Below are 25,551 nucleotides of genomic sequence, written 5' to 3' on the forward strand. Positions count from 1 at the left end.
AATGACCACGCGCCGCCACTGTGAAATACTGTTATTGGCGGGGAGTGCCATATGGTTTTGTCGATTTATATAACTAAAATATATTATTAGAAATAGATAATTGTTAGAGATTATTTACGAGATGCATAAATCGTAGACGAACGGGGGGATTCAGGAACATAATATTTATTTAAACCATGCTGGTCTGTCGAGTGCGCAAAGATCAACACCACTTTTGATTTCCATATGTCTAGGTCAATTCTGGTACTTTTATTCTCCCGTTTATCATAGTTTGTTAGCTAAACACGTCCCTAATCGAAGGCCATGCTCTTCTTACTACACATATTTATTAAATAAACGCAAATGTAGTACAGTTGCGTTATTTCGCTGAAAGTCAGTGTGCACAAATGTTCATGGGTGCAAATATCCCAGCATGCAAATGCCGTAGGGTTCGATCGATATGCGGAGCCTACAGTCTTCCGTCCATTAATACATTCAGGTGGTTGCTAGCTACCCCTCAGGTGGTTGCTAGCTACCCCACTTTTGGCCAAAGAATGTGTATTAAAGATCGTAATTTTTCTTTCGAAATTGTCAATACTCAATTCATCTTTCAGTTCCTAATAGCTGACCACAAAAGACGATGTGGTTACATATAATTCAATTGGGCGTTTATTATGTCACTTATGGATAGATTAAATAATAATTAATTGATGTCAGTGACATAAACAGGAATCAGTCCTCGACGTGGACAATATTTTCTTGCGCATTTCGAAACATTTTTTTCTATCATGAATAATATAAATGCTAATGCGTGTTAGTTAACCTAATTAGCTGAAAAGAATAGATGGAATGAGTTGTTCCATTGATTTCATAAGACGATCTGATGAATTTTGGTTTGCAGTATTACTTCTTAGTATTCATTATTTTAGGAAGGTAACTCTAAAAAATGACTCGATTTAGTGTGATTTATCGTTGTTTTCTGGACGTTTTGCTGCTCATATGCTGCAATACTGCATATGTCGTCGGCTTTGAAGGGTATTGTCCAAAACAGCCAGGTAATGTACAATAATACTCCACTTTTTTACTAATAGTAGAGATTTTTCAGGCACTGTGCGCTTGAAAATTAACGCCTGTCTATCGCTTCGCTTCCATCGCAAAATGAGTCGCCTGAAATCCCAGGGCCGTTTTTGGACTAGCCGCCAACAGCGTAGCTAAAGTTGGACCTATTAATATGACTCAACATGACGCTAACTCGGGCTTTTCGCTCCGAACAAGGCCAGGTGAGAGCAGCCACTAATTTCTAACGATATGTTATTGACGAATCTCTCAACAGGCTCACTTCGCTGTCGTGGTTATACAAGCATGGCCCCCTGACCAGGCCTATGGAAGGATCCACATTACGTATATAATTTATCATTAGTAATCGGCAATCATCAATACAATATAACTTAGAAATTCATTTATCTAATACGTTTGCAGAAAAATATGGAGAGACTAAAACAATCTCCAACATCGAATATTTCTACAATGTTTCAAGAACAAGTGAAGACAAAATCGAAGTTTCTCTGGTAATAACGTGGGATGTTATCGGCAATCATGGTTAGTCTCTACCTAAATATTTTAAGCAAAGCGGAGGCAGAATTATGACAACTCAATTTTCTTGTTTGTGTATAGGTTCAGAAGCCGATGGAATACTATTTAATACGGACAGTGCTCTAAGTAGTGAAAAAGCAGAAATTGACCCAAGAAATACGCAAGCTTTGACAAAGTTTGTTCATTTTGATGTTGGAATTCTTCCCGATATTTAACAGACCAATTATTATTTTGAAGATTTATATCACGACTAACTTCGAACAAAATTGAGTATACCCTCGAATATACTGATGTACAAACTACGACCTTAGTAAAAGCATTAACCTAACTATTTTCTTTGATTCGTCATAATGAACCTGTAAAAATATGTTAATTATGACTCATGGTTAGATATCACAAGGCTTTAGAAAACTTTTTGTCATAAATTGAGCCTTCCATCACCGAAGTATGAATATTGCTCCTCATTGATCGACCAATGCCGAATTGCAATTAAGTTTTTGTAAATTTCATTTTTAATTCAATCAGATTCTAAGTGGGGAACTCAAATTTCACAATAACTTTCTAAAAACATTTGAATTCGCAACAAAGTTATTTTGTAACAAATATCCTATTTTTTCATAAATAGGAATATACCACGAATCAAAACTAAAGATAACTTTTCTGTAAAAAAAAAAACAGCATGTCTTTTTCATTCAGGGAAGAAGAACAAATTTGCAAAGACTTACTATTTTATAACAGGACAAAACTCACAAAAGACAAGTTAAACATTCTCTGTAGACATAATGGAAACCGTTACGAGTGTCTAAATTGCAAAGAAAATATTCTTTGTAAAGCAATAGATAATTATGCATATTTAGACAAGGTAATATATGTCAAAGATTTGTGACATTCTGTTTATTCTCTTTTGTAAAGAACATTATACGATTTGCTCCAATATAGGTAATTTCTCATTTGGAAATCACTCTTTTTTGAATACAATCTTTCTCATGGCTTTTATCATGTAACAGGAAATTTTGAGGAACTAATTTTGAGGAAAGATTTATCCTTTAAATGAGTATAAATAAGGTGCGAAGTTGCCCCCAAAGACGCCAGTGAGTGACGAGACTGGGTTTCACTGAAAGGACGTTATGTGGTCCTTGATTAAAACGAGTGAAATCCTTGTTAAGTTTGTCTATTTCAATCCTCAATTTAAAACGACGTAACGACGATAAAACCATTTATACAAATCGAAATAAAACGGTAAAATAACTTCAAGTTGGAATGTCAGACAGAATCTTGCGTCTTTGATGTGTGTCTTACCGCAGCTAAAAGTTGAGTGCCATCAAAAATTTAAAAGCACAAAACCAAGCGTGGTCAGCATGACGAAGCGCCTATTCATTAGGCGAAGGGAAGTAAAAACGAAGCAATATTTTCTGGCCTAACGCAATATTCTTTTGCATAGGAGACTCGTCGCCTGCAATGGAACAATGTGCAATTCGGCCAGGAGCACGATATCGTCCTCAGAACTTATGTAAATTACACTATGAGTGAAAAAACTCGAATGGATTTCTACGGATTTTGCATGCATGAGCTTGTTGAAAGACAAAATATGAACGAGTTGGAAGCTTCAAAACTGTGCAAACATTTGGAATTTGATTCTGGAGGTCACTGCATTCTTTGTATTTGACGAATAGAAATCAGCACGACACGATTGTATTTATGCGTCATATAATTTAGAGTTCATTTGTAAAAATGAAATGCAACATAATTCTTAGTCTTTCTAAACTTCCGTATTTTATGATTTTCAAAAAGTTTGAAGCTGCTTCAGGACCGAATTTTGAAAATTACTAAAAATAACGTTTATAGAATAAAAAATGATCAAAACATAGATACTAAAGTTACTGATAATATAATTGTATTGTTTTAATTTATGGCTTAGTACATCTTGTTACTCAGCGAGTACGGTGGTTTCAATTGATCATTCATGACAGCCTATCCCCTTTTATATATATTTAGGCGATTACTGTTCTGGACCAGTATCAAGTCTTGTTATGAAACCGAAATACGATCTCGCAAACAATTCAGCTTCGGTAGAAATATCTTGGAATCTTCCACTCGATATTGCAAAAAAATCAAAAGTAACTTCTTTCAGAATAGAATTGGACGGTCAAGAAGGAATTGAAAAGGTAATCTCACCAAATGGTACAATTATTTTCAATTATTGTAAATATTACTTTAATTGCAAAAATCTCTAATTCGTGTAGACAATATGGTGTGCCGATCATCAGTGCTTACAGTTTAAAGTTACGGGCTAAACTGCTTTTGCCAAAAACTCAATTATAAAACAGCTAATCCGAAGGCGTTGGATCCTAGGTATGTTGAAATAGCAAGATAATAAAAATTTGGGAAATCCAATGCCCACAACTTAACTCAGAAATTAATAAATTCGGTAGAAATCGCCAATACGAGAAGATTAAAGTTTTCCCAAAATGTACCTGCCTGGGACAGGGCTACTCAACTATTTTCACCAAGGATCTGTATACAAAATTTAAAAATATATTGGGTTCTGTCATTCCAGAAAATATATATATTTATATATACTCTATTATGTAAAAAAAAACTTCAAATGCATCGTTCAACAAAATACAAAAGCAATGCACAATGTCGTTCCTTGGTATTAACTGGAAGAAAACGATGATAATGCTTACAATACGAGAAGCAGATGTGATCCGAAATGAATAATCGAAGGGTCCCGATTTGGACCCCGGTCTGCCAGTTGAGCAACTCTGGCTTAGAGGATGATTGTACTGATTCTTATTAGAGGTGAAAAGCGTATGAGAAGTTATGCACCTGTTCTAGACCCAAACAATTTGAGCCTTCTCATAATTCCATAGGTTAAATTAATCTAATTCCATAGCATATTTCGTTGCGAAGAGCATTGATGTGTTGTTGTAATTAATTCCCGCTAATGCAAATATCTTGTACGTTATAGTTTTGCGTTACGGAAACTTTACGCAATCAAAAACAATTCACATGGAAAACAGATCTAGAAATTAATGCAGAGTATTATGTAGAAATCACCCCACTGTGTGGAAAAAAGGAAGGTTATTCTATATTCGATAAAATCGTGTTAAAAGGTTTGTATGTTTCTCTAATGTTTAATATTATTTAAACAATCCAGTAATATGCTTTTCGTTCTACTTAGAACATTAAAAGTACAGACGTATACTGGAAATCTTCATCGAAAACACAAATTCCATTAAGGAAATATCTTGTTGTATCAAATTAATTCTAAACAGTACCGGATAAATCAAACACGCCTTAAAACATTGAAACAGCATTAATGCAAATCATCTCTTTGTTTAATTTCAACTTTTCAAATTTATGGACAAAGTACACGATAATATAGTACAGGGAGACCCAGTACTATAGACAGAACCCCGGTCACTTGGAACCTATTCTAGTGAGAACAGAACTTTTGTGCAAAGCATCGAATGAATAAGGGAACTTTTGGGCACAGCAATCATACACAAACAGAAGTGCAAATCTTACACGAATTCACTTCATTTTTGTAGAAGTAATTAACAAAGTATGGGTTCTGCTTTTGGGCCACCCTGTTATATAATGTGACAATCAGAATAATTCATATTTCAGATATTGACGCATGCAGTCCGCCGGATATTCCATCATACTGTGATGTGAATGCAAGATGTAAAGATTTCGAATCCACAAGTAAAGTAGCAGCGAGATGCCAATGTGATCAAATTTACGCTGGAAATGGGGTGAATACATATTGGAATGGCTCTGGTTGTCGACTTGATTGTGGAAAAATCAAAAATCATTTATGTAGTAAAACTGCTGTATGCTCGAATTCAACATTAGAATGCACATGTCCAAGGTCAGTTGAGAGTACTTAGAAATGGGAAAATCAAATTTGATAGAAAGTATAATAGTACGTTGCACATCATCGCCAAATTTCAGCAAAAAATGGGTCATAAACTGATCTGTACCAAATATAATCTGAGCACAGCTTGGGCAATATTATGCAAATCTTAGTGAATATTGTCGCTTTAAATGCATAAAATTATTGGTCTCAAATATCAATTTAAACGAATACATTTGCGCGCACAGAAACGAGAAACTGCATGTAAATTATTTCCAATTGACACAATTCATCACGAAATTGTTTATGATATATCGAATTAAACGGAAAACCAAGAATTTTATCCGACGCACGAGGAGATCAGATATAAACCACGAAATTCAATGGTAAACCTTGTGTCAGCCTACGAGGAAACGAATTCCGTGCTCTCACAATTTAACCGCAGGTCGCATTTCGGCTTCCCATGAGCTCAATACTGTTTGACTTGAGCGTTTTCTGCTTATATGACCGCTGGAGTAAAATTCCTTTACTTAGAAATCGGGTAATACCTATTTATCCCACATGAATGTGTTGAATATTCATAAAGTAATTGACATTTTCTGAGAAATAACGCAATACAGTTTGCGAACGACGATCTTCCGATCACCTTGCATATTCCAAAAATATAAAAACTTCTTGTTGTTCAACTCAGTCAGTGACAAACCTTGTTAATTTCCATTAAAGCAGTGTTTCCCAACTTTTTTTCGTTAAATTCTTTTCTTCGCTTATATTGGAACTGTCCATTCTTTCCTCACCATTCATTCAATGTTTGGACTCTTGTCTAGTCTTACACACAAGTCGCACTCCCGCCTTTATACATATTAGTTCGTTTATAAAGTGTGCACAAATCGGTACTCCCGTAGTATGTGTACCATGTTTGGGTTAGATCATAATTTTATAGCTATTTTTATTTTCAGTTATATTACGAGTGCCTGTGTTAGCCAAGTGAATATACCCCCTGTCCATATGCTTCAGTCCCTTTGCACAACTTGATGTGAAGTAGGCGAACAAAATTAGTTACCTCTATACTGGTACACACACTTCTGAAGCGCCGAAAATCAATACCATAGCAATAATAAAGTACTAAATACTATTAGTAATACTTCAGTAAATACAAAGCAACTCCCCCACCCCAACCCCAACAGCCCCCGGTTGAGAAATCACCTTGCTGTCGAAATTCCCAATCTCGTTTATATATGTTTTTTTCCATCGTGGTTAGTTGTTTCTTTCAAACGCATGGTGCAGTATTTCGCATCGTTTATAGACCTACTCTAGGCGTCTACTACGCCTATCCATGACGTTATCATTACGTAATTGATGTCATGTATTCTCTTCGTATTGTTAAGATTGTCATTTGGCGATGGATTACTAAAAGGATCTGGATGTACCGGGATCGAAATTACCATTCTTCCAACAATTGCATTTCCAATAATTGTTATCGTGATATGCTTCGGAGCCAGGCACTGGAAACAACGGTAATAAACTATATTAGGTCGTATTAGTTAGTATGAAGTGAATAACTACGGTAAGTAGAGATCAGACGACGAAGTGCTACGACAGTCATCCAAATTTAATAATTCGTTACTAGCTGTCGTACCAAATGATTCTCGGTTCAATTCCAGAATTTTTTTCACCATGTTAAGAGAAATCGTCGCTGAGCATATGTCGGGTACTGGGACCGAGGGAAAGATTTAACAAAGTAGACTTTAATTCATTCAATCGGACTATGAGTTGTCAAAGGTTCAGATTCAGAGCATTTTTAGCCTTCGAAAATTATGACAACAACGAGGCATAATTGTTCGGGGTTTTATTGCAGAATCAATCCAACTATGCCACGAAGAAATTACGCGGACATTATTTACCAGATTAGGTTATGGTTTAGATAAGAATCATAACAGTTGCCACACATTTCGAGAAAACATACCTTCTCATTATATTATCAGTTGGTGCTATATGGCAGGGCTACTCAACTATTTTTACCGAAGATCAGCATACAAAACTTCAAAAATATTTGGGTCCGGACTTTCCAGAAATTATATTTAAACACGCACTTCCTCGACAGACTAATGATTATTAGCTATATAAGATTGTTTATTATGGCGTTAGAGCTCTTTTCATATATATATTTAAACCTATAAAAGTGATTTTACAAAAGGAAACTTCAAAAGTGGGGCTAATGATCCAAAATGAAGAATTAGTCGCGGTCCGAATCGAATACCCGAAAGGTCCGGATTCGGACCGCCAGTTGAATAGCCCTGCTATATGGGACCAACTATTCCTTCGCGCAGGTGGATCTCTATTCCCAAAATGCAAGGATGCTTCAAGAATAAATATGACTATTCCATGTGATTTGAAAGTTTGTCTGCCTAACTAACGGTGATATATTTCAGTAACGTTTTGTGTTATCGAGGTCAGATTTCCAGAATAGCTGAAATACGCTTATCTGAAAAAACGTTTGTGCTAGACGTATATTTGTGTTAGTGTGCAGCAGACCTTTAATCACACAGACTAGTCTTTTTCATATTACTTGTAAACTCAATCTATGTTTATTTCATTTATTATAGCAATGAAATGAGAAAAAGGTCTTCAGTATTTGTCGTAGCATACGAGAATGTCGAGGGAGCGAAACTTGGTACAGTAAAAAATATCTCAACTGTTTTCGAAAAATGGGAAGTGGATCGTAAAGATTTATTTCTGGGAGGTAATTAGTATTACCCTGTAATTAATGATTCCGTATTTATGTTTTATTACCTTTTAACAAAGTACAAAATCCACGATTAATTTGGACTTTATTTTACGAGTCATGCTTTTAGGGAAGTCATGCATTGTTTCTTAATACTATATTGTATAGAATATTTCACAACTATACATTAGAGCTTGGGATATGGAAATACGGAAACCACTGATGTCACATAGGTAGCCGTGACCTAAGGCCAGACCTGAAAAGACGCCTTTAAAATGAGAATACATGTAAAACTACTTAAATTACCATAAAGGACCAAAAGTGTTTCAAATGGCCAATCTGCATTTGACTGTTTTTGTTATATTTACAACCATTCAATCTGATTTTCAAAATGAATCTGTAATATGTGTACGTATACTGACGAATGTGCATGAAAATTCCGATGTGGTCAATACGCAAAATTTCCTTTGAATGTCTACTTGAGATTGCTAGAGTTCTTACGTCAATTTTCCAAGCAGTTTATTGCACTTGTAGTTTATTCAATGTTATTAAAGTTTCAATTTTAGCTTTTTTTTTAATATTATTCACAGTTGAAATTTTTGTACATATTTTAATTTTTTTTCAACGGTATAAAATAAAGACGATATTTTTCTAGACGTTTTAGGAAGAGGGAAATTTGTTGTAAATAAAGGAATTCTAATAACTAGCAAAGATGGCGTCATGAAACAGATCGATGTTGCAGTGAAAACGCCTTCGGGTTTGTCATTATTAGATTTATTCTTATAGGGTTTTGGGTATATCGAGCTCCCTAATTTGTTTTGTACGCCTTTCGTTTAGTGCAGAGCCCTGTACAAACTGCCACTGATATCTAACGATATGTAAGGTATTATCATTTATTTGGAAAACCGGTATCTGTCCGGTTCGGCACTGCCTACATAATTTATTACACCCTGGATGAGGTTGAGACTTGGGATTTGAACCCGGATGTGTAATATGCGATGCCAACTTAATTTGTCGAACTCTTTAACCGTTAGTCCTTGAGCCGTCAGAACGGCTAACAAGGAATTGGCGGTGAAACATCTAAGCAAAAATCTGAGCAGTGATATTTGAATATTTTCTGCATATTAAATGAGAAAGTGATCTCACTTTCTTGAGAATCCTGTAATTACATTCAACTGAACCAACACGATTTGTAGATTATAGTTTCGGAATTGTCGTTGAAAATTTGAGATTGAATGTGATCTAATAACCATTTTTCATCAATCCAATTCCAAAGCGACGATCAATTACTTTTCTATGGTCGATATGGCAGTCATTTAGCAAAGATTACTTTTAACTGCTACTTACTGATTACTTTTAACTGCTAGTTTACTATTTTGAAGCATTTTAATCGTGTATTCAGACGGAAGACCAGATGATGAGTTTCTCAGTGAAATGCATCTTCTTATGTCTACGGAGAAGCATAAAAACATTGTCAGTGTAATTGCGTGTTGTACTGCGGATTCTCCTATTTTGCTGATAACTGAGTACTTAATGTACGGTGATTTGCGCAACTTCCTTTTGGAAGCAAGAGAGGTATGATGCAGTTGCTTTCATTTTTCGTTACTACCATATACAACCTGCTCAAGTCTGCGACTCCCGGTCATCTGTTTATTTGCCTAGTTTTGTTATAGAGCTGCTGCTTTGTATTTTTACAGTGGCATGGACCATACCCAATTACTTGTGGGTTATGACTTCCTCCACTATTTAAGTCATTGTATTTTTAACGATCAATTCGCTAAATATTCCCGCAGTCGACCTTCACCTGAGTAGTTAACCGAACAAGAGACTCAGAATATTTACAAAATATCCCACCTTCAGAGGCTTCAAAAATCATGCCACACACTTTTATGAAAATCCCATGCCACATATATGAGGTGGGATTCATATTAGGTTCTAGGTTAGCATAGATATAATACTTCGGCTAAAAGGTTAGAGTAAGAATAATATGAAGTTCATAAAATTGGCACAAGTGTAGAAAAGCGAGATACCCCTTTTTTGAGACTCGCTAAATTAAACGAAAATGCGGATGCTATGTATGCACATATGTGTAACAATTCTAACCTTTGATTATTTAACATTAATTCAGGATAAAAACTGGAAACGGGATGACACATATCTATTGACCGATTCGGATATTTGTAGAATTTGTAAACAAATTGCTGATGGAATGCAACATCTAGCTCATAATAGAATAATACATGGAGACCTAGCTGCAAGAAACGTACTTGTTGGAAAGGTTTGTTATATGTTTGTTGTATAAAAGTCCAGTGGGGCCAGTCATCGTTAGATTTTAGCAATAATTACACCTTCTCACCAGTGGTGAGATTCAACCTTTTTGTCAGCCGGTTCCATCACAAAAGTCATAGTTTTTCAGCCGGTTCTGTTACAAACAGAACATTGACAGTACTAGTAATTTTAACCGGTTCGCTGATCTCATAAATTCCGTGTGACGGTTCTATAGAACCGGTGCGAACCGGCTGAATTCCACCACTGCTCCTAACTACGTAGATATATCAGGTTTTCTAATTTTAAGTATTGAAGTAGCGTTTTATGGCGCCAGTTATGATATTTTTGACTTTCAGTAACTTCCTAAAAATTTTGGAAGTTTTCAGAATCAAATTGATACTCTCATAGAAAAACTATAGCAATTGCTCGATTGTTTTGTCGTCAACTGCAGATTCACGATAATCGCCTCTTTCGCACATATGAATGACCGCTTACACATAGTGCGATTTTAGGTCCAATACCGAACAAATAAAACACCAATACCAACGTACAAAGCTTTATTTAATTGATGTTTTTATTCAAATTTTTTTATGAGGCGGTTTCATACTTCCACTCTGTACCATGATAACGTAGTGAGGTACAATTATGAAAAATCTAGAATCTTTCTGTTTCAGCATTGCCCTCCCAATTTATTTTGGTGAGTGTGGCAAGCACAGTAATTGAATCCGACATTTTTAGCTGCTATGTCAACATATTAACTACCCTCGCGTCCACATATGCCACAAAACTAGGATTTTTTATATATTTTTCTGTCTTAAAAATATGCATTCACAATAAAACAGGATCTTGTCTGCAAAATATCAGACTTTGGTTTGGCGAACGATGTTTATAGATACGGAGAAATAAGAAACGCGATGGAAAGAAATGTTCCTTTCAAATGGACGAGTCCGGAAAGAATGGAACGTGGAAAAGTACCTATTACTTGGCGAAGCGACGTGTGAGAGACCTTAATACACTCAAAGTTTAGTTATTTCCATTGTATTCATTCCAAACATTTGCATTTTTTGTGGCCACTCAAGTAATTCATTAACTCGAATCGGGCTAGACCTAAGTCACCATTCATCAACTAAACTAACCGTCAGTGATTGACTCAACACAAGACCCAGCCTGTGACTTCACTCACGCATATTAACCTAGATTAACACGATTCGGAATATTTGATCGTTTCGATTTCATGCGAGCAAATCCGTTTTCCAGACATTTCAATCCTGTCCAAAAAAATTGTTCAAATCAAGATTCAAATATCTATATTCAAAATGAGGAAAATCACTAAAAGGTAGAATTGCCCGCGACTACGAGCCTGTATTGCAATACCAACATTTGGGATTTGAGAATACTTAATGAGATCTGAGCTCAATTGCCATTAAAAAACAGCCTATTTAATTTTTTATTAGATGGTCTTTCGGAATCGTCATGTATGAAGCAATCACTCTCGGTTCTTCTCCATTTCCGAATATTACTTCGACAGATGATTTGTATTTGAGGCTTAAAACAGGATACAGGATGGGTCGCCCTATGAGCTGCAGTAAAGAGTTGTAAGTCTCTGTATTCCTCAGTTTGTGATGGGCTTTTGGGGTCAGTTATGTCATTTAGTTTTTAAAGTTCCAACATTTCATAAAGTCAGTTTGAACTCCACCACGACACAAATAAATGACAACCCACAACAATTCAGAAAAGTTGCCAAAATTTCAAACGAGGTTCAAGCATGCGGTATAATACAACCACTTGAAAAATCGGCATAAGAGCATTTTGCTGTAAAACAAGTATTTGCAATAAAACAGTTAGATTTTTGAAGTACTTTTTTATTTAAAAAATATTAATTATATAAGAGCATACCCTAACCCAGGCCTGGGCAAGTTGCGGCCCGCGGCAACGTTTTATCCGGCCCGTGAGCAAGTTTCTAGATTTAGACGTTATATAATAACATTCGACTAAATTTCCTTTAAATCGACGATTGTTTTTGTCATCTCGAGGTGTTATTTAGAACGTAAACACCTTTACGTCGGCGATTAGTCTCTTCAAGTCACAAATTTTCCTCAACATATACATGTCTTGTATACGGAACTGTGAAACCATTGAAAAAAACGAGTTATCATCGGCGACGAGATGCTAAAGATAAAAAAGGAGTGAATCTGCAAGCAACCTAAATCTAGATTTGGAGCGGCAATATAAAATACTAAAAAATGAACAGAAACAAGTTATGATCAAACGGCTCGCAACAGATTAAAAACGCTTTTGTGAAAATGGAAACTAAAAAATGTCTGGTGCCCACGGCGAACATCTTAATTGCATAGCCTTCGTGGGCGCGATGTAGCCTACCTTTTGATCAATTCTAAAACTACCGACGGGGCATGATTTATCGTACGTATTTAAATGTGTAATAAAATACAATAAAAACACGCAATTGACTCTACTTAGTCCGGCCCGCCACTGCATTTTGAATAATTATTCAAAGTGGCCCGATACCAAAAATAATTGCCCAGCCCTGCCCTAACAACTTAACTGTTTTTATCACAAATAATTGTTTTACAGCAAAATGCTCCCGCGGCAATTTTTTATGCTATCACAAATACATGTTTTACAGCAAAATGCTCTTGCGGCGATTCTTCATGCTATCACAAATACGTGTTTTACTGCAAAATGCTCTTGTGGCGAAATTTCCTACAAAGAAATTTCCGGACACGACTGTGGACACCTATCCCGTCACAAGTTTTATATATGGCACTTACTATTATTTAACGATAAATTCTTGTTTCAGTTACGAAATTATGAAAAGTTGTTGGCAATGGATTCCTTCAAATCGTCCTTCGTTCAAAACACTTTCGGATATGCTGAAAAGAAATCAGAATATTCCTGGAACATACGTCAATATTCAATGTGAATAAAAATATGTGAAATAAAGATCTGGTGGAACTGTAATTTAGGAAGCAATGCGAGTTGGGGCAACATTTCGCTTTATTTAAGTCAACAAATAATTTATTAGTAAATAAGGATCTACTCGGACCAATAATTCAAATATAACAAGCAAAAATATTGATTTTTTGTCACTGTATTTTTGAGTGTGGTATATATATGCAGTGATGAGCAGGAAAAATCGTAACAACCATAACGTAACTAATTCGTGAAAATATATTATATTTACAGTCCACGGACGCTTTCCCCGAGTTGTGTTTTTTCTTAAAAAATGACATATTTTCATAAAGTTCATCGCCATGTAACATTTGAAACTTATCCAGCAGACCAGACACTTATTTTAATCAGACAGATTTTCAGGCGCGATTGTGAATATTGTCTTGTTTATTTATTTTTGGGTTTTGATAATATTTCCAAAATACTAGTATAAATAAAATGAATTGCCAGAATATACGACGCTAAAATCTGTTGTCATTACTTTATAACATCTGTTTGATTAATTTTGAATAAAATGGTGTTTTTGAAGCGCTCAACCTGCCGGTACTTGAAAACCCTTTTCAAAATAAGCGTGGAAAATATCATAATGATTAGATATGGACGTTTTCCCTATCTTTGTCCCCAGAAAATTCCTCCTCATACTTCACTTTTGCACACAATTTTACGCCTGTTTTGAGAGTGTTGTGGAATGTTAGCTTTTTTCAACTGGTTTACATGTTTGAAACCAAAATTTATGTTAGAGTTATTCGTAACAAATACTGATAGCTAATTTATCCCAGTCTTATCTATCTCATAGTCTGCGAGCCTTTGTAGCGAATGTGCATTGTGTAACTATGGATTATAATGTATTTGACCCTTTCATATTAATAGCATGTAATATTTCACAAAATAGGCCGCATTATGTTTCGCAACAGCGATAATGCATTCGCTCCATGTATTGCCTTTCTCGTTTCGACCACGTATCGTTTCCGGTTTGCCGAGAATGCTCTATAATATTGTGTTTTGTTTCACTCGATATATGACTTGTGATCTGACCGTAATCTTACTGCATTAAGAATTAAGTGTGTACAATTTTATCTGTATTTGGAATTTGGATCGTGCATCTTTTCAATAATATACAACAATTCGACAATCAACATCGTGTGCTTATTATCACCTGAGGGAATCCAGATTGGAGTCACATTCCATAACACGTGAAATTAATGGGAATCGAACTTTGAATATTAGGGTGAACAGTCTTTATCCCTAAGACCGCATCTTGTCTCCCTATACCTTATTTATGATCACTACAACTGAAGTAAAGATTCCGTGGGGAAATACGAAAACGAGACAATGTTTACAACCTTACTTGAATATCTGTCCGATTGACAAAAGTGTCCAAGCGTCTGCAGAAATTGTAACCATGTCTCCCTCAACCTTTCTATCTATGACACGTTGCCTATCTACACAACCTTCCTATCCTCGACCTACTACCCCATCTCTTCCAACCTTCCTATCCTAGGCCCACTGCCTATCTACCTCAACCTTCCTATCTTAGACCCACCGCCGTACACTACCCCCTAATTAGTCTCATTCAATCATCTCATTGGCATACTCGAGCCGTATAAAAACCTGATAGTTTGCATAATCACAGGCAAACAAGGTAGCGTGTGATGACCGTAGCGTATGGTGGAGCATGGTTAGACTAAGTAGGGCGTAATATAGGGGGCGGATCGAAGATAAGTGGGTTGAGGGAGCTAAAGCAGTGGCATTGGATAAGAAGTTTGAGGGGGATCGTCCAGTGGGTCAAAGAGATGGGGAGGTAGGCAGTGGATTGAGGGGGATAGAGGAGTAGATCGGGATAGTAAGGTTGGGGGCGGTAGGCAGTGGGTTGGGGGACGTAGGATAGGAAGAGATAAGGTAGTGGGTCGAGGATCAGATGGTTGGAAGAGATAGATCAGTCGGTCGAGAATAGAAACGTCGAGAGACATAGGCAGTGGGTTAAGGCAGATAGGACAGCGAGTCATAAATAATGGGAAGGTTGAGGTAGATAGGCAGTGGTTCTAGGATAAAAAGTTTTCAATTGCAAAAATTGCAATTGTTTCCCGAGTCACCACCCATGTAGTGAAGACGGACTTTTCTTCCGTGTTTACCATTTTGCTATTTCAGGGCGCCTTGAAAACCAACAGCGTTGCCACTCTACAACATGCTTTGGAGTCAAAAGTCTTCAAGTTGACGGAGACGTAATTCCATACCTTCAATAGTGATAATAAAAGTCGAAATGATCGTCAGAAACTCATAGCATGAGTTTACAAAGCGTTTCTAACAGTGTATTGAAGGCGGCTTGCAAATGCGGCGCGGCGCATCGTGCTAGGCGGTATGAATTAATGAATACGCTCTTAACCACTTTGATGACCCTGCGGAGATAATTATGTTCGAGAGTATTGCTAGCCGTAAGGTGGTTTACTTCACCGCTGGTAGGTCACGTCTTACTCCGCCAAGCTCATATGAAACAAATCCCTGGCTAACTAATCCCATATCTGACATGGACTGGTAACCGGGCGAGAGATCGTGGTTCATCATATTATTAAGACGTACAATCGGCTTATTAGTAAAATGTTATTATGCGCCGCTTCAACCAACACAGTGGAAGCTCACTACATCACGACAATCCAACGGACTACATAGCGAATCTTAACCGCTAACATATCACAAGGTGCACTGGATCTTAATTTGAAGCAATCCGATAAAACTAGACTTTGTATTAATTTATTTGCGAATATGAATTACAGGGGTATACATGGCAACGAAAACACCAGAGAGCAGTAGAGTACATAATAATGCACCTAGTTTTGAAGAGGGTTCTTGAGCGATTGAAGAAAGAAACGGCTGTGAATGAGTAGCAAAATGAAAAAATGCCAAACAAACATTTTCATCCAATACAATTATGCTTATTTGAAACAAATTTAGTTAGACGTTTATAAGGGATTGAAAATCACATCAGAATAGTACAGATTCAAATGAATTAATGAACTATCACGATAAAAATGAATATGTGAAACATTTTGGCAGCAAATAGTCGATTTCAAGCTCAAGAATATGACACAGTTGAATGTTAAAACTTTCCACTAGTCCATTGAAAGACTAACCACAGCAAACATAAATTCAATATAATAATAATAATTAAATAACAATAAGTACGATAAGGCATCGAAATATTGCTGAGATGCTAATGTAACAGAATCAGAGTTGTAGCAATTAGCAATATTAATCGTTATTGCTTAACCAGTTTCATCACAGCATAGGGCATACAAAATTGATTTCTGACACCATAATCCAATTTTCTCCAAAACCACAGAAAGTTAGAGACCCATTGACAAATGAGAGCATATATATAGCTATGTAAATTATCCAACTTTGCAAAATAAAACATGACCACACATGAAGTTTCTCATTAATAAGCGTAAGTACGAAAAAGCTGAAAATACCAGAAAAACTATTCATTTAAAGTATATCTAATTATTTCAACAATTACAATCAATTGACCAATTATTTTGATATTTTCCATCCCTCACATCCATACCTGCGTATGATACTAGCAAGATATGTGATTGCATTTGCAAACACTGCAAAATAAAACATGACAACACATAGAATTTCTTAGTAAATTTTTCAAAGGTGAGTAGAGAAAAATCTGTACATACCAGAAAAACAATTTATTTAAAGTCTGTTTAAATCATTTCAACAATTACAATCAATTGAACCAATTATTTTGACAGTTTGTACCCCTTATATTCAAGCCTGGGTGTAATACAAGCAAGATAATATGTAAATGCATTTGCAAACACTGTGAATTATTGATGATCTGATTGTTACTCGCATGAATTAAGATGAAATTTAAGTTTCAACAGCTAAGTTCTTCTATGACTTCAGGAAAATAAAACTGTTTACGACAAGAAAACTGCAATAAGAGGAATCGATCCTCAAATTGGATTTGATTTGTATTCATTCGTTTTTTATTATGAGATTAAAAACTCAGGTTCCAAGAAATTTATATCAATTATTCATACTATAATACCAAACTGAAAATTTATTCAAGATAATTTCACCATAGGAAAGTGATGTTTATTGCTTTCATCGGAAATCAAATCAAACCTGTCGAGAGCAATTTCTTAATATACCTGGGAGTACACAAGTTATGATATGTGGCAGCTTAAATACTTCAGGCTGATGAGCAAATGGAACTATAAGTGTATAAATGACCTGGCAGCATAAAATCCTACATAAATAGGCCATGCACCTTGAACTTGAAAATTGCATCGTTTCGTTTTATTAACGTTATAAGTAATCAGTCATCATCGTCCTCTGCCATTTCTTTTGCTAAAAGTTCTCTTGCTTTTTTCATTTCTTCTTTCATATTGTAATGTTTCTTACGAGCAGCTTCAAATTTATCTTTCTTCTCTGTAAATACAACAATCACTGTGGTGTGGTTCATGAAATAAATGTTGAAAAATCGCTCCCGACTATTATGGTATATTGACGGTGCTCGAGAACTGTGTGTACCAATAAGGAGGCAACTAATTTTGTTCGCCTACTTTACATCAAGTTGTATAAAGGCACTGAAACCTATGGGCAGGGAATATATTCATTTGGCTAACGCAGACAGTCCCTGAACTCATAATAGAACTGAATTTAAGAAAATTGGAATAAAATTATGGCCTAACCCTAGCCTGGTACACACACTATGGGACACGGGAGAATCATATTGACTTTTCCAAATAAACATATAGAAATACATGTCGTGGGCGAGGTGGCCAAGTGTTTAGGGTTGCAAGTTTTATGCATTGCAGGTACAAATCCAAAGCAGACAACGCCAGACAACCTCATCCAGGGTGTAAGGCACTAGGAAAACGATGCTGAACTGCAAAGATCCCATGACTACATTGTCCTTTTAAAATTGAGTGGTGGAAAATATTAATGACTGCTTATACCGAGCCTTATTCCATATAAATAAATCATATAAAAAAGTGCTACATCATCTTAAAGAAAGGATTAATCTCCTATCGAGTACAAAACCCAATAGAATTCCAGTTACATTGAATTTGTTTCCCATTATCAAGTATTGCGGTAAATGAATCTTATCTGAATTTGCTCATAATTTTCATTTAAGAGAAAGCCTCATTTAAAAATATTGTACATACATTTAAGATGGTTGAAATTGTGTGAGACTTATATTTACTGAAATTTAATCAACAGATACACTATGAGAGTGCAGAACAAATCAAATCAACCACATATTTTGTGGGTGCGCCTCGTAGTTACAGTAAATCCCTGGACATGAATACATTGGCACTGCAAGTTGAAGACCCCCCCATTTATTAACTCGGTTATGCAATGTTAAAACTGGAATGTTCTTGTCTTTTCGAAAAAATATCAGTGGCTTTTTGTATCAGTGGCTTTTTGTACAGAGCCTTGCTTGAAGAACAGGCATGAATGCATCACACAAAAAAATCAATTCAAGGGATGTAAAAGTTCATACGTTTAGCTTGTGGTGACATAAATTTATCTTCATCCTCATCACCACTGCTTACTGTTCGAGCTCTATGATGGTGATGGTGAGATTCTTCAGATGACGCTAACCTGGAATGAGAATAGTATTGTGGTAAACAGGATTCAAAAATACAAAATATTATCAATGTACTCGGTACAAGAAATAAGGCATATCAAAATAGGGAAGCAAAAATTTTTTACAAGGCTACCAAACATATAATTGCTGATATATTCAAAATTGGGGTTTATTTTATAGGCAAGAGAGTGATACACGTTAACCACTGGTTGCTAATACCACCTCCACTACTATTACAAAAGGCCAAGAATTTCGAAGAATCAGTGACAATTTCTAGGAAAAAAAATGAACTGGTAATCAGATGAGACATAGTAGACTGCATTAGGTGAATAAGCTATCGTATCAGATTTATTCTCATGGGAACAAAATTTAATCGAATGTAAAATATATAACCCATAAATGTCTTCAATTTGTTAAAAATATAAATAAATTTTTTATTATACTATACAAAACTATTTGGTACTCGCGAAGTATGTGAACCAAGAAGGCGGATACCGAAACATAGTACGTGTACCAGGTTAGGGTTTAGGCGATAATTTTATTCCAATTTTCCTCATTTTAGTTCTATTACGAGTTCGGGGCATAGCCAAGTGACTCCTGCTGTATTTGTTCCTGAAATTATGGCCTGACCCTAACCTGGTACACATACTCCGTTCCGATGTCCGCCCTCTTGGTTCACATACTTTGGGGGAGTTCCAACCATTTTACTATGCCAAATAAAAGAGTTCGAATTGTATTACAAAATTTTAACAACATCGTTAGGTAATAGTAGGAGAAGCAGAAAAATAACAAAGCTCCACAATTAACCTTCTCGCTAGCTCATCAGGATCAACTGCTTCTGGTTCAACATCATCCCTGTCATGTCGATAAGGAGTTTTTGGTTCATCAATTTTCATATGACCATAATCCTTGTCTGGAGGATGATATGTAGCAAGTATATTCATTTCATCAAATCTTGCAGCATCTTTGCTGTAAACATTGTAAGAAAAGTTAAAATCAATGGCTGAAAACATGTCTAAAAATGTAACATTTTCTAACAATACAAATAGGCGTTTTTTCAAGTTAATACCCCATCCACGCATTCTGTATAAGTCTTGGAATTATCAACCAAATAATGAAATATTTCTACATTTTTCAAAAAAGTCCCTGGGAACTATGATTTCATCCTAACTGTGGCAACAATTTTATTTCATAGGGAATAAGCGCATACCAAACTACATATCCCCTTTTTAATTAGCTGACTGAAAATTACCTATCGGATGCGATACTTATAACATAAACTATGTCTAAACTGTTGCCAAATCCTTCCATCTAACAGGAGGGTTGATTTTGTTAAAAGCAAGATAAAACCCATGTAAATCTTAATAATGATTTGAAGAAATTGTTTTCATGGGTAACGTTAACTCTCTTTGACATAGTCAAACTTGATAAAAGTAGCGAGTTTATCACATTTCTCAGTTCAAAAACAGCCATATCCCATCACTACCAGCAAACGATAATAATATCAAATCAAATAATATTTATTTTCAACAAAACCATAAATAAATAAAATGAAAGATTTGCTTAGAAACTAAATTGTTTCAAAATAAACGTTTGGCATGAAATCTAATCTGAAATATTATTCAATTTGTTTTGCTCGCTTTTCAATTTCCTGATAAACCATCAGACTTGCAATTGCATCAAGGGCAGCATATTCAAGCTGAGCTGAAGATAACGGATAAGATGTCCAATCTCCTTTCCTAATATCATCTATCTTTGGCAATTCTTGGCCAAAAAGAAATGTAACAAGCCGTGCAAGACTCCATTTTTCACTAGATCTTGTAACTTTGTTGGCAAAATCTCCCAGCTCAAGCACTCCACTTTTTGGATAGCAAATATCAAAGTCTCGACAAAGTTTATAAAGATCTCCTTGCACGTTGAGACCAACTTTAATTATATCATTTCTTTCAACCAATTTTTTTAGGGATGTTGGAAGAAAGCCAATGCACGAAATATGAAAAACGAAACATCTTCGCATTGGGTCATCACATATTTGAATGACTGCGGTAGGTGGTTCTTTTTCACACAAGTATTTTACAGGCCATTCAATATCAAATCCAATATATGTTTTAGCATTTATGCTATCCAAAAAGTCACTGCAAATTGAATTACAATCATTCTCGTTATGTGAGTAAATGATTTGACAAGTTGAAGGAATCTTGAGAATAGGAAATGTTATCTTTGAATTGCCTTGCCCCTTCGCTTTTCCTTTTTGCATCCAGGCAGGAAGTTTTCTCACTTTTTTGCTGTCAATTCACAATTTTATAGAAAAAAAACGTTAGGGCCAGTAGTGTATTTAGATTTCGCTTGAATCTGGAATGTCTGAAACAATGACAAATTGAAAGCCAGCAACTTAATCAGACAGTTTTAATGCTCAATACGCATCCTATTTCAGTATTTTCTGTGCATTTTAATTGGATGAATGAGATTAACATTAAGATCTTTATCTCTTGACCTCATAAAATATAGTCGAGAATAAATAAGCTAAATATTGAATCCCTGCAGTAAAGAATCAGCAAAGAGAAAAGTGCTTCAATTTGAAAGACAGTTACAATACCGGTACGGTACCGGTACCGACTGACAGAGTTATATAATTCTTTTCTTTTTAAATTAAAAAATACAGAAATAGGCTACTGCCTATTTCTAAATTAAAAAATAAAAATAGGCCTAGTTCACTTAACACTTGAAACTCACCTTTTAAGGTCAATTTGATCATGATTTGATTTTGAAGTTTTTAATATCCCTCTTACTGGAGTCCCATCAGACTTTGATGTAGTCGCCATATTTTCAATGAAATGTAACACTGCCGTAGTTTATAACTAATCACAGGGGTAGAAGCAGCAATAACTGCGCCAAACAAGAGAATATGAAAGATCTATCTTTTTCTTTCTATGCGAACGACAAAGACTGGAAGACGGCACGAACACAAAGGCAACTACGAGAGTTGCAAATGCCGAACCTTGACCTCAATAACTGAATTGTTGTTGATCTATCTAAAAATATAATATTGCGCCACCACAAGGCATTAAGCCAGATTAGTCCCACACCTTTTTGACAAAGACAACGTTCACTGCTCTGTGTTCACTGGATAGGATTTACATACTCATCCCGGGGGAGAGGAAAGCCGATAACACGGCTTAATCATACGAACCACGTCCTCTCGTCCGGTTACCAGTCAATGTCGAGTATGGGATTAATTATCCAGTTATTTATTTTCGGATGCAGGCACTGTATTTTCTTTCGAGCACTTAGCCTGTACCAGTACGTGCTTTCCAATCGTAAATCGTATGAAAGAAAGGATAGTATAAAAAAATTTATCATGTGGGAGAGGGAAGCCTATAAGACGACCTAATCATATGACGAACCACGTCTAGTTATCAATCCATAACGAGTATGGGATCACGGTCGGCTTACCATATATAAGTGTATATATATATGAAACAAAAAAAAACGGGACAGCGCGGATCGAAGAAACATTATTTCGACTCCTAGGCTTTGTAATATTCAACTCGTTAGAAAACATGAGTTTTTTTCAGCATTTCGAATAATTTAACAGCGGTAGAGCTGACATTTGATGCTGAATTAAACTATATATTATTGGACACGTAGTGGACATAGCGATCCAATGAACTAGTGAAGTGAGTTGCAAATAAGTGATATGTGGACTTCTTTCATTAGCAAAAAAAATTGAATCCCGTCTAAATTACGGTAATTAGCAAGTTATTTGATTTAAATGAACGGACTTAATGGTAGAGGAAGCCGTAACCGACCAGCGGCGAAGAGTAGGCTAATCAGTGATTTATTTCTTCATCATGCTGAAAGTACTAACTCTGCATACACAAATTAAAGAAAATACAAATAAATCGCACTCCGGAATGAAAGGAGACGCCGAAAACCAAAACTGGTTATTGAGCGGCAGGAGCAATCTTCTCGCACAAAATTATCTCCTACGAGATTCGAATTAATTAATGGTGTGATTGCGAGCGTATTCCCAAAGCCACTCCGTCGAGCCGAGAAAGTTGTTAAAACGTTTAGGAACAGAGAAACTTAGTCAGTCAATCGTCTGTCATCATAAAAATCTGTGATCTGTGTCAAAAAAATGATACAGCAAATAAGTACCATTAACGTTACCTGTGTGACAGGTGTTGTGGGGAATCTACAGGGATCTTTCAGTGACGACACTACAACGCTGGTACAGGTTTGGTGTAAAAAAGTAACTGCATATGCTACAACTATGGAGTAGTTATGATAGCAAACAACAATCACGGCAAATATTTGCACTGACGAAATTCTTGAAAAACAATGCATACAAAATACAAAGAAATAATTTATATTTTGAAAGAGCTTACTTTTTTGTTGGGTTGTTGTTGCGACTAACTAATTATTTATCGATTCCAAATTTTTTACTACTCAAAAAAAAAAGTTGTCACTACAAAACCAACCGCGGTGTTGATGATTTATACCTATATTTAAAATATAAAAAACTCTTGGATACCCTAAATCTCTAAAATAGGTAAATATTTATGGTCATGAATAAACTCTGGCTCAGTAAAGTTTCATAGCGATCAATAAGGAAAAACAAGGAAGTTGGATCCGATTATTGGAGGACATATCCAAAGGTACAACGCAACAATCGGGGTCGGTGATTCCTACAAAAGAGATGATAATTGTTGATATATATATATCAGGGATGTGCAACTGGCGGCCACAAGCCGCCCCGCCAAGTTAGCACTCAGATTTCCCCTTTTTAAGCATAAATCCTAATCCGACAGTTTAAGTTTAAAGGGGCGCTCACGTGGGTAAAAATAAATGTTATTTTGCTCTCGTCGCTTCAATTTTTTCTACAAAACGATGCTCATAAGAAGCAGATGTAGAGTTCAGCTGATTGATGAACATTTGACCAGTCAGTTAAAAGGGTTGCTACAACTTCTGCCAAAGCTGATGTTAGCAAACTACGCAAAAACTCGAAATTTCAAGTTTTCCACTAAAACGTTACAAATATAAATATATTGCATTGTGGGAATTTTTTAATTCGTTTCATATATGGAAAACCTAAATTTTTTGTGTGGACAAGCTAGATGTCTCTATTTGGTTATATGACCCACCGATAAAAAATGCTACACACTCCTGCTATATCCTATTGTTTAGTGTCCCAAAAAGGCTTTGAATCGTGTTTCACTGCATTCGATAGTCAAATTTCAACCTGGTTAAAATAGTATACACTGTAAAGGGTACCGTTGTATGTAAGTAACCACAGTGGAATCATAGACTGATATTTCTCTTAATAAAAAACAAAGTTATGGAGGTGATTAAAGTCGAATATGCGCAGTAGCTAATTTCCCTGTACCTTTGTGCTGAAAGGTTTATTATGAATATAAAAAAACGTTGGTAAATTTGGCAAAACAGTGTGTTTCATACCAGTGAAATATGCTGAATATCCGACCACTTAGTTCTTTGATTGTGTATAACTGGGTATCGATGCTATGATTTTTAGTTTAAGGCCATCGATACATCCTTTTGACAACAATGTAACTAACTAAATTGTCCAAGTAAGATCAAAACGTTTTTCACCAAACAACGAGTTTGTAAAAGAGATTATCTTTATGTAAATCTCGTAACAATGAGCGAAACAACAAACGCCTCGACTTTATTTTTCTTTCGAAATAAGGAGCTTTGTCATCAGTCCAAACTTGCTGTCAAATTTACTATCCTGAAATGTGAAAAACAGCAAAGTTAATACAATTTTACAGTAATACAACCATTTTTTCTTTAGAATGAAAGAAAATAAAACATATGTTGAATGCAATCGAATGTGAAGTTCACCAAATGATAGAAAGAGAAAAATGCAATGTCGAGGATTCATAATAAATATCAATATATTGTAATTTTTAACACCAAAACTATTGCGAATTTTGTGACAGTATATGTATAAGGAATGTTTACATCCTCTTGAAGTGAGCACTTCCTTAAGTACCCAATATTTGATCAGAATCACTTTTTGATATATGGAATACAGTGAAAGTTATATATAAATTTATAAATATTGACCAAATTTCCTCTCACGATTGTTAGCCTTAGGAGTGTAAAAGAAGTGGATTGAGTGGTAGTTTGTGACATTCACTATTTTACACTTATCTCGATGTAGACTTTACATCGTGTTGTCGGGAAACCATTCTGTATGTTAGTACAAAATAAAAATATACAATTGTTTCCTGTTCCATATTGTGTAGTAGATGACTTTTTTACAAATCGTTTTGGTCAACAAGGTTAAGGTGTATAAGCAGAATAGTGCACGAGGCAGAACCTTTTGAAACTGAGTGGAACCGTATGTCACGTATTTGAAGTAATAAAACGGTACTCCCGTAGTATGTGTACCAGGTTAGGATTAGGTCATAATGTTATACCGATTTTCCTCTATTTAGTTCTATTACGAGTTCGGGGACTGTTTGTAATAGCCAAGTGAATATACCCCCTACCCATAGGCTTCCGCCCGTCCCTTTACACGACTTTTTG

At 35.6% G+C, this 25,551-nt stretch overlaps 2 protein-coding genes across 3 annotated transcripts; one reads left to right on the top strand and one right to left on the bottom strand.

The window, feature by feature from the left end:
• The first annotated feature begins 831 nt into the window (after positions 1-831).
• On the top strand, positions 832-14,578 carry LOC120342893 (uncharacterized). Its single transcript, XM_039411932.2, has 16 exons — positions 832-1,034; positions 1,459-1,578; positions 1,654-1,747; positions 2,269-2,434; positions 3,014-3,215; positions 3,568-3,737; positions 4,544-4,688; positions 5,206-5,449; positions 6,820-6,948; positions 8,038-8,174; positions 8,812-8,913; positions 9,559-9,731; positions 10,285-10,434; positions 11,267-11,421; positions 11,879-12,019; positions 13,243-14,578. The coding sequence occupies exons 1-16, from the start codon at positions 926-928 to the stop codon at positions 13,367-13,369; spliced, it is 2,364 nt and encodes a 787-aa protein (XP_039267866.2). The 5' UTR covers positions 832-925; the 3' UTR covers positions 13,370-14,578.
• A 1,537-nt stretch (positions 14,579-16,115) lies between these two features.
• Positions 16,116-22,111, bottom strand: LOC120342695 (protein phosphatase inhibitor 2-like). 2 transcript variants are annotated; one of them, XM_039411642.2, is made up of 4 exons: positions 21,733-22,060; positions 19,807-19,968; positions 18,913-19,013; positions 16,116-17,834 (listed from the first exon to the last, which is right to left on the bottom strand). In XM_039411642.2, the coding sequence occupies exons 1-4, from the start codon at positions 21,819-21,821 to the stop codon at positions 17,722-17,724; spliced, it is 465 nt and encodes a 154-aa protein (XP_039267576.1). In that variant the 5' UTR covers positions 21,822-22,060; the 3' UTR covers positions 16,116-17,721. The 2 variants fall into 2 exon arrangements, with proteins under 2 accessions (XP_039267576.1, XP_039267575.2); XM_039411641.2 differs by lacking the exons at positions 16,116-17,834; positions 18,913-19,013; positions 19,807-19,968 and adding an exon at positions 19,975-21,284 and having other exon boundaries at positions 21,733-22,111.
• Positions 22,112-25,551: the final 3,440 nt, after the last annotated feature.

The sequence above is a fragment of the Styela clava genome, chromosome 3 (genome assembly GCF_964204865.1).
Source record: "Styela clava chromosome 3, kaStyClav1.hap1.2, whole genome shotgun sequence".
NCBI classification, from domain to species: domain Eukaryota; kingdom Metazoa; phylum Chordata; class Ascidiacea; order Stolidobranchia; family Styelidae; genus Styela; species Styela clava.